The following is a 16,733-nucleotide window of genomic DNA, read 5'->3' on the forward strand; positions in this document are numbered from 1 at the left end:
TCGTCTCTGCTCTAGAGCTAGACTGAGGTCAAGAGTAAGCCCATTATATAATAAAAAAAAAAAAATACATATAAATAAACGTCAAAACAATTTACACTTAAACTAACCTACAAAAAAAAACTATGGTTTGGGCAAATCGACAAACAATTTAAAAATTACTTTATTATACATACTTAGGTAATGTATAAAGTGTTGTACAATAATCTCAAGTTGACAATATTTATTATATTATTGTATTCTCTAGTGTTTCGGTAATTGGTAAAGGGACGTGACTAAGTGACAGCGATGAGTCACTATTTTCTTAACGAGAATAGACTATTACTTGACATTCCGCATGTGTATTGTTTTATACTTAATAATGTTTATGCGAATTTCACTCATAATGGAACAACTTTTTCGTATTTTATCGAGGTTTATTCAGTTTTTTTCGACTTCGTGGTTTTTTAAGTTATGGTCCTCCCGTGATCATGGTTGCTGTAAGTATGCTGTAAACGTCGGGCATCTAAACAATTTAATAAACCGCGATAAAATCCGAAAAAGTTATTTCATTATAATTCCGCTTGTGCGTGATATTTATTCTGTGAAAGGAAGTGTTGCTATTTTTTTTTTTAATTTTAACGTGAGAAATAAATATTTAATTGAATATATTCTTATTGTGTTTTTTTTAATATTTAATTTCTTAATTTATTTATAGATGAAATGGATTTAAAGACGTTTTTAAATCACAAAATCATTATTGAAAAATGGGATTTCTTCCACATATACAAGACTAGCTTTCCACTCACGGCTTCGCTTACATGGATTACACATCAGTCAGTCGTTTAGTTTGTAATTACATGACATCTCCTAAAGAAAGAATTCTTAAAAACAAGCCAGTAGTTTTTGAGCTCGTCCTAATTTAATAAAATGCAAATATTTCCTCCTTATAATATTAGTCAGTCAGGCAGTTAGTCAGTTCAGACACAGGTCTCCTCGATTTCACGCCAGACATCCCGGTTTGCCACAATCCTCATCCAGCCTAAACCGCCAATCTTGCGTAAATCGTCCGTCCAGCGGGTCGGAGATGTGTGCTATGTAGCTATGGCAGTATAGAATTTAGTCACCCCCTCTTTTCCCGTGACTAAGGGATATCAGAGTTCCACTACCACCTTGGAACTATTGAAGCTGACCGAAGGTGGATAACCATCCTACCGCTGGCTTTTTAAATATACACACCGAAGACGGACAGCAGAGACTTCGGTGCAAAAAAACCGGGCCTGCGGTCACCGACACGTCTGTCCAGCGTGGTGACTAAGTAAAACCCTTATAATATTACTATATATATTTAATTAATGTTTCTATATTACGGTTTCAAAACAAAAAGTACAATAAATAGTTCTATGTTCTACTCAAATATTTATTGTATCACCGTGCCAATAATTTGGTGAAAGGTTCAGTGCAATAAATAATCATGATAGATACTTGCAACTATCACATGGCTAAAATAGTAAGATTAAAAAGTAAAATAAAAACTAATTATTTAACCAATAATTTTCAATAAGAATTATTAGAACAGAATATTCAAAATCAAATATAGCTTTATTCAAATAGGCTTCAACAGCACTTTCGAATCGTTTTACAAATTTTATTGTTAGAAATCATTATTACTTTCAAAAGTAAAGCTACCAGCGATTCGGTATGTAGATTCTACAGAGAAGAATCGAAAAGAAACTCCGCAGTTCTCTTAGATCTAAATAAAATAAAAAACCAATTTTTTATTACCGAAATCACCCAAACAGGATTAGGCAGAACGATGTTTACGTTCGGCCTTCCTGTTTAAAAACTGTTCGTAAACATGAAAACGTCAGTGTCAACATCGACGTTGTTTGGAAAGTACGCGTCGTTGTGTTGTTTATATTCAAAAAATGAATTTGCCGGTCCGCAAGTGCTATCATGCGGCAAAAATAGCTTTCTTTATTATATTAGTTGTGACAATTTTAACGTTATTCGAACACTGGCGTGGCGGGAAACGAACAGCGGGCGCTCAAACTTACGATCCAGATTATGAGTATGAAAAAGAAATTATTGAAGACGAGGCTAGAATTATACCTGGTTTGGGCGAGGGTGGTGTGGCTGCACATTTGGTCGGTGAAGCGAAACGTCTAGGCGAGGAGTCGGAGAAGAAATTGGCTATAAACGTTTATTTAAGCGATCGGATCGCGTACAATCGAACTTTAAAAGGTGTGTACTAAATAAACTACAGTTACGCGCTTTGATTACTTCCTGTATGTTTTTTATGAATTAATGAGGCATAATGCATGGAATATATTTCAATATAACAGCAGAAGAATTATTTTGAAATATATTTTTGTTATATTTATAATTCATTGTTTGTGTAATCATACATTTTATCAATAACATGAAATAAGATTAATTCTAACGTTTTATAGCTTTATTTAATTGCAAATTAAGTAAGCTTATCGCATTGAGGTGCTAAATTTTTTCATAAAATCGTTTTGATTAATAACTAACTATGGTAAACATTTAATATTTAAAATTTGTATTTGATAACAGCACTCAATGTTAATACATAAAAAAAATTACTATTTAAAACATTACAGAATGAAGTTGATATAAGACAACACATATTTTTACAGGGTTCGCCAAACCGATTCATAAAGGTAACCGTTTGAAACGGTTACCGTATGAATCGGTTACCGATTGAAAAGGTTACCGTTTTATTTCGGTTCCAAAACCGTAATAAAACGGTTACCGATTAAACTGTAATACCGAAATATAACGTTATGTATTTCGGTTTTAAATGATTCGGAGAAGTAACAGAGAGTGACAAAATCTATGAGCCATCGTTTGAAATGAAGAATCTGTAATGTTCTTTTGCTTTTATTGATAATGCTTGGTTTTTCATAAGACTGGCTTCTTTAACTATGAAAGTAATTAAGTTTTTTGTTTTGAATTATTCGTTATATACAATGTAAACATTAACGCGAAAAAGAGATGAAAACTTGCTCGCGCCACGCCCGGGGCCTGTCGTCTATCACAAATAAATAAGTTTTAAGAGGAAAGGGTACCGAAGAGACTTTTCAAAAATAGGTATTTGAATAAAATGTTTCTGTCGCGCTGCATGCCGCTACCGCGCCCCGCGCCATCTCCGCCCCGTTTTTTCTGTGTGACTGTCGTGTTGTTAGTGTGCGTGCGCCGGCTATTCAGCTATTAATTGTTGACGATATTTTAGTATTCGCATCTTTCGTTTGTGATTGACTACGAGTACATATAGCGCATAGTGCTATTTTTCTGAATTTGGCTTGTTTTATTGAATTTGTTCTGCATCGTATTGCTGTGACTCGGCTTACTATTATTGAATTTCGTAAACTACTTATTATTTATGTTTTATTATTTTGAATTGGATACTCTTTGTGACTTGATACATGTCTATATTTTTGTGGGTAATTATCGAAATACTTAGGTAGGTACTTTATTTATGAATTAGGTATGTAATTACATGGTTGAGGTGTGTGTAAGAATGGGTAATGAAATACATACATAATTATAGTGTATACATGTAGTACATAGTATAAGTGTAAGTATAGTATATATATGTAATGTAGTACATACACAGTATAAAATGTTTGCCTTAGTACCTATATAATTTGTAATGTCTCATGTTTGTCGCAGTTATTAATACATGGGTATAGGTTATATATATTAATTACCATATAATTGCGGCGATATAACAATGGTTAAAAATAATATTATAAATAAAAAAAAAACAAGAAACGCCGCCTGCGTGAAGAACAACTATTAGAAAGTCAATTGAAAAAGCTGGAACAAGATAAAAATTCAATAATTACACAAAGATAGCTAAATAAATTACACCAATTTCAAACATTATGTACTGTACACTTACAAAAATCATGAAGGCGACTTTTTCAATTATTATTTTATTTATGTTTTTTTAGTTAGGCAAATTACGTAATCGATTGAATTTTTTTAAAGAGTGGTTGATTAACATGACATAACATAACAATACACTTTATTGAACACCAACAGAAAATAATAATACGTATCAGATTGATTTTTAACCGACTTCCAAAAAAGGAGGAGGTTCTTAATTCGACTGTATTTTTCTTTTTTTTTTTTGTATATATGTTACTTCAGAACTTTTGACTGGGTGGACCGAGTTCGACTTGTACGCAAAGGAAAAAAAGCCGACTTCAATTACATCGACATGTAATACAACAAAGGTAGACGAAAATATAGTCAAGTAAATACGCGTTATTAAAGATTACTCAAAATTTTGTTATCAGATCTCGATGAAATTTAAATATGACTACACGATAAACATCAGCTTTCGATTAAATTAAAAATCATCAAAATCGGTACACCTAGTAAAAAGTTATGCGGTATAATACAACGTAGGTCGACGAAAATAGTCAAGTAAAAACGTATTATTTATATTACTCGAAAAGTTGTTGTTAGATCTCAAATAAACTCAAGTGAGACCAAATGACACACACCACCTTTCGATTAAAAAAAAATTTGTAGAAATCGGTCCACTCAGTCAAAAGTTCTGAAGTAACATACATAAAAAATACAGTTAAATTGAGAGTTTCCTCCTTTTTTGGAAGTGGGTTAAAAATAGAAACCGATTTTACACGTCTATAGAATTCCTAAGTCGACAAGCTTGAACAGTGAAAGATTTAGTATAAACGAAAGAGGAGTGAGAGGGAAATTCAAGAAGTAAGCTTTCCTCAGAACGAAAACTGCGTTCATTGGAATCACTAAGAAACTTAAATCGTCTTGACGTGAATAAGACTAGTGGACCTGACGGTATACCTGCGCGCGTCTTAAAGGCCTGTGCACCTGAGCTGTCTCCTGTTCTCACGCGCCTGTACCGCCTCTCTCTTCAAACTAGAACGGTGCCAAAATCTTGGAAGCTGGCTAATGTGCAGCCAGTGCCCAAAAAGGGTAGCCGAGTGAATCCCTGCAACTACCGACCAATCGCCATCACCTCCATGCTCTGCAAAGTCATGGAAAAGGTACTTAACAGCAAGTTGCTGAACTACCTAGAGGACAATGAACTCCTCAGTGACCACCAATACGGCTTTCGTCAGGGGCGGTCTACTGGAGATCTTCTGGTGTATGTCACACACTGCTGGGGCGAAGCCATTGAGAAACATGGTGAGGCGCTCGCTGTATCACTAGATATCTCGAAGGCCTTCGACAGGGTTTGGCACGCAAGTCTCCTTAGCAAACTTCCTGCTTACGGCATCCCTGCTGACTTTTGTAGCTGGATTTCAGACTTTCTGAGTGAACGGTCGATCAGAGTGGTCGTGGACGGCTGCTCCTCTGACCTGATGGATATAAACGCCGGCGTCCCTCAAGGTTCTGTTCTCTCTGCAACTCTTTTCCTGCTCCATATTAACGACATGCTACGACCAGGCATTGTTGGATACGCAGATGACAGTACGATTGTTGAGAGATATTTGTCCAGCGCAAAAGACAGCAGGGACGTAATACGTTCTCAGAGAGAGGCCATGGTGGAACGAACAAATTCAATACTGGGGCAAGTATCCCAATGGGGTGATTGCAACCTGGTCACGTTCAACGCCGCCAAAACGCAGGCCTGTTTATTCTCCACCAAACGGAGTCCTTTCAACTTGACTCCTACTTTCCGTGGTACACCTGTCCCTATGTCCGATACCCTCGACCTCCTTGGCATAGAGTTGAATTCTAACTTCAACTTTGGCATTTACATTGAGTCCAAAGCGCAAACTGCGGCCAGAAAGCTTGGCATCTTAAATAAGGTTAAGCGATATTTCACGCCTAAACAGCTTCTTACGCTATACAAAGCTCAAATCCGATCGTGCATGGAATATTGTAGTCACTTGTGGGATGGCTCAGCTAAATATCAACTCGCCACACTGGACTCAGTGGAACGCAGAGCCAAGCGGCTTATCGGTAATGCCAGTTTGGTGAAATCTCTTCATACTCTGGCTCACCGAAGAAAGGTTGCCAGTCTAACGGTCTTTTACAGGTTGTACTTTGGAGAGTGTGCCCTGGAGCTGCACGAGCTCATACCCCCATCTCCTTTCTTCCATCGGAATTTCAGACGTACCGCAGGCTTTCATCCCTACCTGATTGATATACCTTTCATACGTACAAAGCGCTTCGAATCATCTTTTTTAATGCGCACAGCCAAGGAATGGAATTCCCTGCCGGCGTCTGTATTTCCGAGTTCATATAACCCGAACATGTTTAAAGCGCGAGTGAACAGGCTTCTTCTGGGCGAACTCGCTCCATCTTCGACCTCGTCTGTGCTCTAGAGCTAGACTGAGGTCAAGAGTAAGCCCATATCGTAATAAAAAAAAATCGTCGTTTTAGATAAGCAGGTACAACAGGATTAAAAAGAATAGAGTAAAGTAAGTTGAGAATATACGTATTCCCGAAGTAGGGAATTGGGTGCCACTCAGGGCGTAACTACTGCCGTATCAGCCGTATCAATGATACGGGGCCCCCTATTTACAGGGGTTTTTATTTTTAAGGTGTGTAAGCAAAAATTAGTAAAATGCTATCCACAATGTCACTTAATCTTGTGCTTCCTGGAAAAAAGAATAAAAAAACTGTCATACATACCTATAGAGTTTTAACTTCAGAAATACTGAAGTCTGAAAAGCAGTCCCCTTTTATCCGAGTCAAGCGTGCGCCCAATTGTTGATAACATTCTGTATCGTTTATTTCGGGATTCAGTTAATCATTATGAACAATGAATTAATCTTTTTTATATAAGAATGGGGCACACAAGCAGACGAAGCCATCTGATTTATAACGGCTACCGTCGCCCATGGCCTTTAGAGAAAAGATGTAGACACTAGACGCTTTAAAACCCCCAAATTTTAGCAAGGTCATTCCACACTTTGAGTGTACGCGGAAACATTGCGCACGAAGCTCGCACATTGGTTGCAAACCACTGGTGGATACAATTAGCACCACTAGACTTCTTGACATCGAAATAATGCAGAACACGACACTGCTCATAGTGCACATTACGCATCGCGTGTTCGCACCGTGGAATGCTCGGTGGTGCTTTTCCCTCATCGTCAAGAGTTGAATTCGACGCAAAAAGAGTGCAAAGAATTTCGCTTACTTTTTCGCATAATATGCCAGAGAGCCTTCAGGTTCGCGCAATGATGGAAGTGTAGACTAAAAAAAGTTACCTTCGACAGCTTTTGTAAGAAACAAAAGGCATGGGTTCCATTTGGAAAGCTCAATAGTCTCTCGCCAATTCTGCTGTGTTTGAACTTTGCCCTAGCGATTTACTACCTGTAAGACCTGGAGGCAGCGTTGAATCTCTTCTTCAGGTTATGCGCCTGTGAATCCCCCATATAGATGCGGAAGATTCATAGGAATTCACTAATAGTATTGGCCTCACAGGCTGAAGCGAACGATCCCCCGCATCTATTGCTGCAGGTCAAGGCTAATAACTCTCCAGCTTGGAACTACAAGCTCTTTAAATTAGCTTAAAATCCGAAATTCAAAACATTCATTCCATTAAAGAACTCATGGAATTATTAGTGATAAAATTCAATAGCCTTGCATCCAATTTTCCGGAGGTATTAACTTGATGTTTTTCAAAACTAAAACTGATAAAAAATTACCTAAGAATTTCGATGGAACAGGAATAGCTACAGCAGACTACACTCACTATTGTCTATTCTAGGAGGAAATTATAACTTATAATCAATAAACATTTATTTTAATTCAATGCAAGCATTTTTTGTGAGAAATCTTTACCCATCATTTGCCTGCCCCCCCACTAATTTTGATACAGGGTCCCAAGGTTCCCGGAGTTCGAAGGAATGCTACGCTAGTGGGGCCACTTGAGTTTTTTACGCAATTCAGAAATATGATTCTATTTGCGAAGTCCAAATACGAATCGCATAGGTACATAGATTCGACCAAATTTAATAATCTGCTCCTCAGTAATCTCAAGAAAACAACTAAGCAATTTTTTACCGATGAAAAAAAACAGAGGAGGTTCTAAAGTCGCTACGTACCTATATTTATTTATGTTTGACCATGCATAGCTTTTTACAAAGTATTCCGAAATTGATAAAAAAATATATTGGAAAGAGTAAACCCCGAAGTTGTTTTTCGCCTAGGAGGCGAGGAAGAAGCGCGGCTCGCAGCTTGCTTGGCATAGGCATGGGAAAGAGCAGTCCTAATTTTTTAAACTTTCTTATTGTATTTTTTATTAGTATTACGGTAATAATAATCATAATATACTTTTTTGAAATCCTTGTATTGAGCCCTTTTGATACCAAAAACAAACAACACAGTTATTTACCATAATTATCATTGTTATTTGTTAGCGAAACCCTTCGTTAGCCCAGGTTTGCACAGTGTTACAATAAAAACCGCATATACAAATACGGTTTTATTGTAGTTATGAAAAGAGAAATTATTTAATTTTGTTAATACGAATTTTAGAAAATATCGACTAAAAATAACATCACTAGTGTATCGATATAATTGTCGACTATGAGGCATCACTTCGCTGGCGTATATACGTATTGCTTTGACCCTTCCCTCCCCCAGACCTATCCCCCAAAAAGCAAGAAAGGGACAACTGCAGCTCAGACCGTTTTAGGTATATAATTTTTGACCAAAACAGTGTTTCGTAGTCGACTGTTTTCTCCTCAAAACATGGCAATTTTTAAAAAAATTTTTTTTAGAAAATAAAAGAAGACTTCGGCTATACCCCTATGTTTTCATTTTTTTGAAAATATGCATATATTTTTTTTAATGAGTGTCTGAAAATGTACAAAAAATTATGCAATATTTCGAGTTTTTGAAGTCTCCTAATTCCTATGATAATAAGAATATGAAAAAAATCAAAACGTAGGGGCATGGTCATGGCAGCAAAGAGTTCTATGTCACAAAAATATTTGATCTAGTGTCATTATCCAGGGAGAAAACAGTCGACTACGTTTGTATGGAGAAAGACCCGGTACCCTTTCCTCTTAAGTAAAATCACGCAACACACGGGAGCGAATGAGATAGAGATATGGTGTACGTTCGGACCGCAATCCGAGCTAGCGCAGCGCAGCTACAAGAACGGGAATTGCCCGCTTAAACTTACGACGCGAACGTTATGCCTACTACCGGTTTATTTCGATACTGTATTACCGATATGATTCGGTTACCGAATGATTCTCTTACCGTTATTTTGATTCGATAAGTACCGTTTTATAAAGATAAATAACCCATACCGGAATATCCCTGTATTTTTACACAATTTTTAGAAAAAAAACCCTGATTTTGAAACATTCTTAACTGATGCTCCACTTCTTCAAAAAATAGCTATCACCTTCCTCGGTAAATGGACTATCCAATACAGAAAGAATTTTCTAAATCGAAGCATAAGAGTCTGATATTATTGAATTTAAACAAACAAACTTTTCAGCTTGATAATATTAGTATAGATTAAATTTTTACCGTTTATGTTATGTCCGTGTTTTAGTTTATGTCCGTGTGTTATTTACTTGAACTATTCTGTCTTAAAGCATCCACCTTATATATCACCATAAGAACGAACTTATAGATAAGTTAGGTCTATACTGTGCTATGTCTATAAAGCTAGTCCAGTATAATGAAACAACAATCGGATTTTATCGTGGTTTATTAAGATTTTTAGATGTCGACATTTTGGATACTTTACAGCAACCATGGTCACAGGACATGGTCTTCATGGTTCTTTATAAAAAGTGAAATTCACGTAAACATTAAAAAAAAATGAGTTAGTCTTTCTCTAATACAGTCATAAAATTTATCTTCTTACCCCCCAGATTACCGAAACCCTGCATGTAAGAGAGTTGTTTATGACGCTGAACTGCCATCAGCTTCAGTCATCCTGATATTCCACAATGAACCTTACTCTGTGGTTATCAGGACCATATGGAGTGTCCTGAATAGTGCAAGGCGAGACCAACCCTGGTATTCTAAAGCTAATTATGTAGATAGGGCGACGGGGCAAACTATGAAACTTGGTGAGTGGTACTAAGTTATTTTATAATGTAACTAAAGTTTGACTAGCCCCTTGGCACAGTTTGTTGTGACCCTGCTTGAGTAGAGAGTGTAAAGTGTTTATTTAATATCCCACTGCTGGGCATAGGCCTCTTTCCTATGTAGTAGAAGGCTATGCTTTAGATTAATCGGCGGATATATTCCCTACTATGAGTAACGATCTCTATCAGGTGTACATGATAACAACCGGGACCGATGGCTTGATGTGCGACAAGCGGCGACGCGTTAGCGCAACAGCCACAGCACTGATTTGTGGTTGGACAAGGTTTATATAGGTAGTTAATGAAAATTGAAAAGAATAAAAATATATTTACGAAATAAAAGATATGGTATATATAATAAATAATTATATAACGAAGAAGTTTATCTAGAGTAGGCTTCTTAATAAAGTAACGTATAAAGTATCTTCAATATAATCATGTTCGCGTTATGATAATTCGTTTCATAATAAAACTATTTTCGATACAAAACAATAACTTTTACAACACTTATCAATAGTTATAACGTTACACTCGATAACAATATTTCAATGAATATAAATTCTAACATTTATACTCAAATAATAGTAATGGTAATAGTCAGACGTCTCGAATAAGAATAATATGGATTAATACGTAGCCGACCGTCAGATAGACACCGCACCAAACATGGAAGCGTCGTTCCTTTTTCATAATAATTGTGTTTGCTCGCAAACGAAAAAAAAACCGACTTCAATTACATCGACGAGTAATACAACGTAGATCGACGATAAAATAGTCAAATAACTACGCGTTATCAAAGATAACTCAAAAAGTAGTTATCAGATCTCAATAAAATTTATATGTGACCACATGACAAATATCAGCTTTCGATTAAATTAAAAATTATTAAAATCGGTACACCCAGTAAAAAGTTATTGCGGATTTTCAAGAGTTTCCCTCGATTTCTCTGGGTTCCCATCATCAGATCCTGGTTTCCTTATCATGGTACTAAACTAGGGATATCTCCTTTCCAACAAAAAAAGAATATCAAAATCGGTACATCCAGTAGAAAGTTATGCGGTATAATACAACGTAGGTCGACGAAAACAGTGTCAAGTAAAAACGCATTATTAGATATAACTCGAAAAGTATTTGTTAGATCTCAAATAAATTTAAATGGGACCAATAGACACACACCACCTTTCGATAAAAAAAAAATGTCGTAATCGGTCCACACGGTAAAAAGTTCTGATGTAACATACAGAAAAAAAAATACAGTCGAATTGAGAACCTCCTCCTTTTTTGGAAGTCGGTTGAAAACGAACGATATAATTATGAACATTTCATGACATATACACATGCATATTTCACACATTTTCGTACATCAGGAAAATAGGTGTTATATATTGTACCAAACAGTTTTAAACGTGAATTGTACAATGTAATGTCGCGTTGATACAATTTATGAAATAAAGTAGAAGAAAACTCATAGAAACGTGCTTTTGAAATCGGAAAGTGTCTCGCGCTGACTATTTTAATGTTTAATTTTGTTATCTTAAATGATATCAGTTTGATGGATTAGCGAATTACTTTTTGTTGCTAATCTGTAGATAGGGCTTCCGCAGTAGATTTAAATCTAAGATCTGAGACCAATTATATTTTTTTTTAGCAGTAATGTCAAATTTCGTACCGCCATTTTTGTTTTTTTTTTTTTTTTTTTTTTTTTTTTTCCTTTCCTAGACCAGATGGTCTAGGGAAGGAATATAACGACGAAAAAAAAAACAAAAAAACGAAGGTAGATACCTTCTTAAGTCTTACCTCCGATTAAATTACTTTGATTGATAAGCTAGACCAGCCGAACCGTTCTGGTGTATTCGTCCTAGTAGGTGACATGAAGGTTGTGAGTAGTATTTTAGCTTTGGTCAGATATTTGTATTCGTACAAACATTTGTGTCTGGTCAAAGTGGATGTCCTTGTGAGTCTTACTCCAATGCCCATGCCCCACTGTCGGTATCAGTTGTTACCATAAAAACTAAAGATCGTTACGCATGGTAGGTAAATTTTCTGCAACCCTCAGTGAAGCAGCGTTGCAGATTAAGCATCGACTCGTTTCTAATACGGAAAAGCGACTTCCGCTTAACAAACCCATCGACAGAATAATTAAATTCAGTTTAGTCTGGAACCACTCTAAATTCTCCTCTAAAAATAAACCGACAGCCTTATTTACTCTCCTGCATTTATCCAAAATTAAACATTGTCGAACTGTATTATTTGTACTAATATAAAATGACTAGAACTGTTCTGTGTTAAGTTCTTAATATAATACTTTTTTCCTAGGTTACCCAGGTCAAGACCCAAAATCACCCTATGTGTATCTAAAGGAAATAATTTTAGTTGACGATAACTCTACCCTGCCGGAGTTAAAGGGTAAACTGAGTCATTATGTGCGGTCACGTCTACCGCCTGATCTTATACGTATACTCCGGTTACCCGATCGGTAAGTTGTACGTTACATTTGAACTCTTGATATACAGGATAGATACAAGCGAGATATATGTCATATATTCTACACACTCTCATCATCTAAGCTACATACAATTGTGTCAGTTCCGACACGTGACTGGAGTTTGCTCCTTTAGAAAGATTACCGTGAAATTTAAAAATATACTCACCTCTTTCTTGCAAGACGGGTTCTGGAGTGGAGACCGCGTCTTGGCAAACGCAGTGTGGGACGTCCTCCGGCCCGTTGGACCGACGATCTACGTAAGATTGCCGGTGTAGGCTGGATGAGGATTGCGGAAAACTGGGATGTCTGGTGCGAACTTGGGGAGGCCTATGTCCAGCAGTGGACTGCAATAGGCTGAGCTGACTTTCTTGCAAGAGACGTTGCACCACTCATATCACTCCCAGGATAGGTCAGCGTTACTATTTCACAGGCTGTACCTCCCCATACTTTTTCCATACCATGAATCTAAAAATCGTTTCTTAAGTACTAAGGTATAAAAATCGGTCAAGTAGAAGCATTAGCTTAGGTACAAGATATGGTTTTAGTTTTCCACAAAACAACACCTGATTGAGGTCTAAAACTATATAGAAATGAGGGTAGAATGAAGGTACATTCACCATATTTACAAAGCATATTGATTTCATCCCTTCTCCCAAGTAAACTATTAGAAATTTCGGAAAAAATTGTGTCTAATGTCTTTACTACAGTATGGACTTATATCATACCAAGTTTCATTCAAAATCTGTCAGTTTCGAAGTGACGCACTTTCATGGTATAGATTAATAAAATTAAAATAATCACAGTTTTGGCTTCGGCATTAGTTAAAGAAAATCTTCAAACAATAGTTTTAATAGATAAGCTAGTGACAAAATGACATTGGCACAGGGTAGGTGTGACTCGATCTCGTCACGCTGGTAGCCGTATTGCCACTGGCGATGTCATGATCTTCCTCGACTCCCATTGCGAAGGTGTAGTCGACTGGATCAGGCCGTTATTGCAACGTATTAAAGAAAATAGGAAGGCCGTTGTCACACCAGTCATTGATCTTTTAGAGCAAGATACTTTGAAATATCAAACGGGGGATATTGTTGATTTTGAGGTGACGTTACGGGCTTTTTATGGGGTATTCAGTGTTTATGTGGTCTACTCGTGTAGATTAGATTTATGTGAGTTGATGTACCTTCCATAAATAATGGAAATCGTAAACGTATGTTAACATTGAAAATCTAATATAGGTACTTAGTTTTCGGGGAGTGTATGTTCAGTAAATGTAATTGTGGGTAGTTTTAGACTCTTATTTTTTTTTAAATTTTGTAAGTATTATTATAGTTATTTTGTAAGTAGTTTGGGTTCAAACTTCATTACGATATGTTTTAAAAATAAATATTTATAGAAATCAATTAAACTCCGCTTTGATTTTATTTATTTAACTTATAATAACTGTTCCAAAGAACTTTGCAGTTACGTATTATTAGTTATTATTAATTCAGTCGTGTTAATTGACAATTATTATGTGTATTTTTGTGCTAAAAACGTTTTAAATTTCAATACTTGTACTTTTTCGTCTGTTGTGTACCTCAAATCCATATTTTCGTCTATATTTATTCGTATATTGTTCGTAAAACAGCGTGGGGCTTACAAGAGCCAGACTAGCAGGCGCGAGATATGCAGCAGGCGATGTCCTAGTGTTCCTAGATTCTCATTGCGAAACGCAAGCAGATTGGTTAAGACCGCTCTTGCAAAGGATCAAAGATTCCTCGCACGCAGTTGTTGTGCCAATTATCGATGTTATCGAGGCGTCAAACTTCTACTACAGCGTCCAGGATCCTGTAACCTTTCAGGTGGTAATCGTTGGAGCGATATTCTGTGTAGTTTTTCTTGTGAACGTTATTTTTATCTTTCTTAAAGATTGTATATAGAAGTGGACTTAGAATGGTACCCTTAAGAACCCATTTTTCTATAGTAATACATTTTTGATACTCTGATTCACATTTTATTTTTGTTTACGATCCTTGGTTTGGTATTTGGGGTTCTGAATCGAAATCAAAATAAGAAAAAATATTTTTTTTGAAATAGGCTTTTTAAGGCTCTTTTAGAGCGTCATTTTACAAATTAAAATTATATTTTACTTTATTATTTATAAGTAACCAAAAAAAGTTTTACAATGTTCTAAATATTAAGAAATAACAAATTAGTCTTCGTGAGGCGTCACTAAAAAAATGGCGTCGCTTAGCATATATTTTTTTTTACAGTATTATTAAAATATCCAAAGAAATCCGACACTGTAGCTTAATGTGATTAAACTAAATACGGTTAGACCTTTTTAATCTAAAACGATCTAATCATGCCTTTAATAATTTAATTTATTAGCTAAAGCATATTATTGCGTTGAAGATTTGTATTAAGATTCAGCGGCGCTGTTTTCGGTCTTAGTAATTCAAATATAATTTTTAAAATTGACTAGCTCGTTGGCGCAGTGTGTAGAGACCCTGCTTTCTGCTTCGAATGTTGTGGGTTCGATTCCCACCCCGTGTTTGGGTGTAATATATATATGTATTATTTATAAGTATGTTTATTGAAAAAAAAAAAATGTAGCTATACCAGTCGGCTGTTACCTTTAACAGAAGCATTAAGTTGCTTACTTTAGGAATAGATGACCGTGTGTGTATTGAGTAGATATTTATTTATATTATACACTCGCGTGCAACTGAATCGACTCAAGCCGTATATTGGTATATAAGTTTGATTTTTCGGAAAATGGCTTATCCGATTTTTGTAAAAGTTTTTTTATTCGAAAGACATATTTTTTTTTCATAAATATAGCAATTTTCAAATAAACAATGACAAAACTTTTTAAATAAATACGGTCAAACATGAGCGTTACAGAAATTACTCGTTGCGGTACCCAGGAGTTGCGAGACTAAATCATGTATAAAAGCTCACGTGACCCATATTTCTTATCGGTCACTCTTCAGATGTTGACAGGTACACATCTCCTTAAGCTCCCAGTATTTTAATCGCGATCCAATGGACACTACCTCAGAAGCAGCGGCCCAAGTTGTAACTTTGTTGCAAGCGGGCCATAATCAACGGCAAGTCGCTCGTGAACTTTACATGAGCCAATCAGCTGTTTCACGAGTATACAGAAGGTTTCAAGAGACTGGTGGCTTTGTTCGGAGAACACAAACCAATAGACTTCGGAATACATCTGAGACAGACGACCGCTTCATTGTCTCAACTTCGTTGAGAAAACGTCATCTCGCGGGCGTTGATGTGCAACAGGAGCTCAGGAGGGTTCGAAGAGTGGCTGTCAGTGAGTGGACAATTAGAAGACGCCTGAAGAAAGCTAATTTAACTCTTAAACGGCCAGCTAGAGGCCCGAAACTGACTGCAGCTCACCGTCAAGCCCGACTTCAATTTGCTCGTGAACACCTCAATTGGACTATTGAGCAATGGAGCTCCATCCTGTTCACTGACGATATCAGAATGTGTCTCCATGGCAACGACAGAAGAGACCGAGTATACAGGCGTCCAGGGGAACGGTTCTCGCAATGCTGTTTCGCTGAAACAGTATCATATGGCGGTGGTTCAGTCATGATGTGGGCTGTAATATCATATGAAGGGAAGACCGAGCTTGTTTTCGTTCCTGGTGGTGGTCGGAGTGGTGGTCTAACAGCTCAAAAGTACGTGGGTATCATTCTCCTCGATCATGTTGTACCTTATGCAGGGTACATAGGAGAAGATTTTCTATTGATGCATGATAATGCTCGGTGTCATACAGCAAGTGTTACTCGCCAGTTTCTTTAAGAGGTGCATATTGAGACGATGATGTGGCCAGCCCTCAGTCCTGATCTGAATTGCATTGAGCATTTATGGGACGAGCTCAAACGGAGAGTGCGAGCTAGAGATACGGCTCCATCAAGCATCGTCGAGCTCAAAACTGCGCTAGAGGAAGAATGGAATACGATACCTCAAGATTTTATCAAAAAATTGATAAAATCAATGAAAAATCGCATGCAAGCCGTTATAAAAGCTAGGGGAGGCAATACAAAGTATTGAAAATTGAAATTTTCTTTACTTTTATCAAAAATATTTTTTTTTATTCATTATGTTGTTGTTTTCATATTTCTTCATTTTTTATGCATTACTGTCAAATTAAATTTTATCAATAAATACTCAAACGA

At 36.5% G+C, this 16,733-nt stretch overlaps 1 protein-coding gene across 1 annotated transcript in view; it reads left to right on the forward strand.

The window, feature by feature from the left end:
• The first annotated feature begins 1,851 nt into the window (after positions 1–1,851).
• The window catches only part of LOC123667801 (polypeptide N-acetylgalactosaminyltransferase 1-like), a 40,708-nt gene continuing 25,826 nt past the window's right edge, over positions 1,852–16,733 (forward strand). Inside the window, exons 1-4 of the mRNA XM_045601640.1 lie at positions 1,852–2,220; positions 9,846–10,046; positions 12,381–12,540; positions 14,177–14,390. Coding sequence (XP_045457596.1) covers positions 1,905–2,220; positions 9,846–10,046; positions 12,381–12,540; positions 14,177–14,390 — 891 coding nt within the window. The 5' untranslated portion in view covers positions 1,852–1,904. The remainder of the gene's footprint in view (positions 2,221–9,845; positions 10,047–12,380; positions 12,541–14,176; positions 14,391–16,733) is intronic.

Source organism: Melitaea cinxia, chromosome 29 (genome assembly GCF_905220565.1).
Source record: "Melitaea cinxia chromosome 29, ilMelCinx1.1, whole genome shotgun sequence".
Classification (NCBI taxonomy): domain Eukaryota; kingdom Metazoa; phylum Arthropoda; class Insecta; order Lepidoptera; family Nymphalidae; genus Melitaea; species Melitaea cinxia.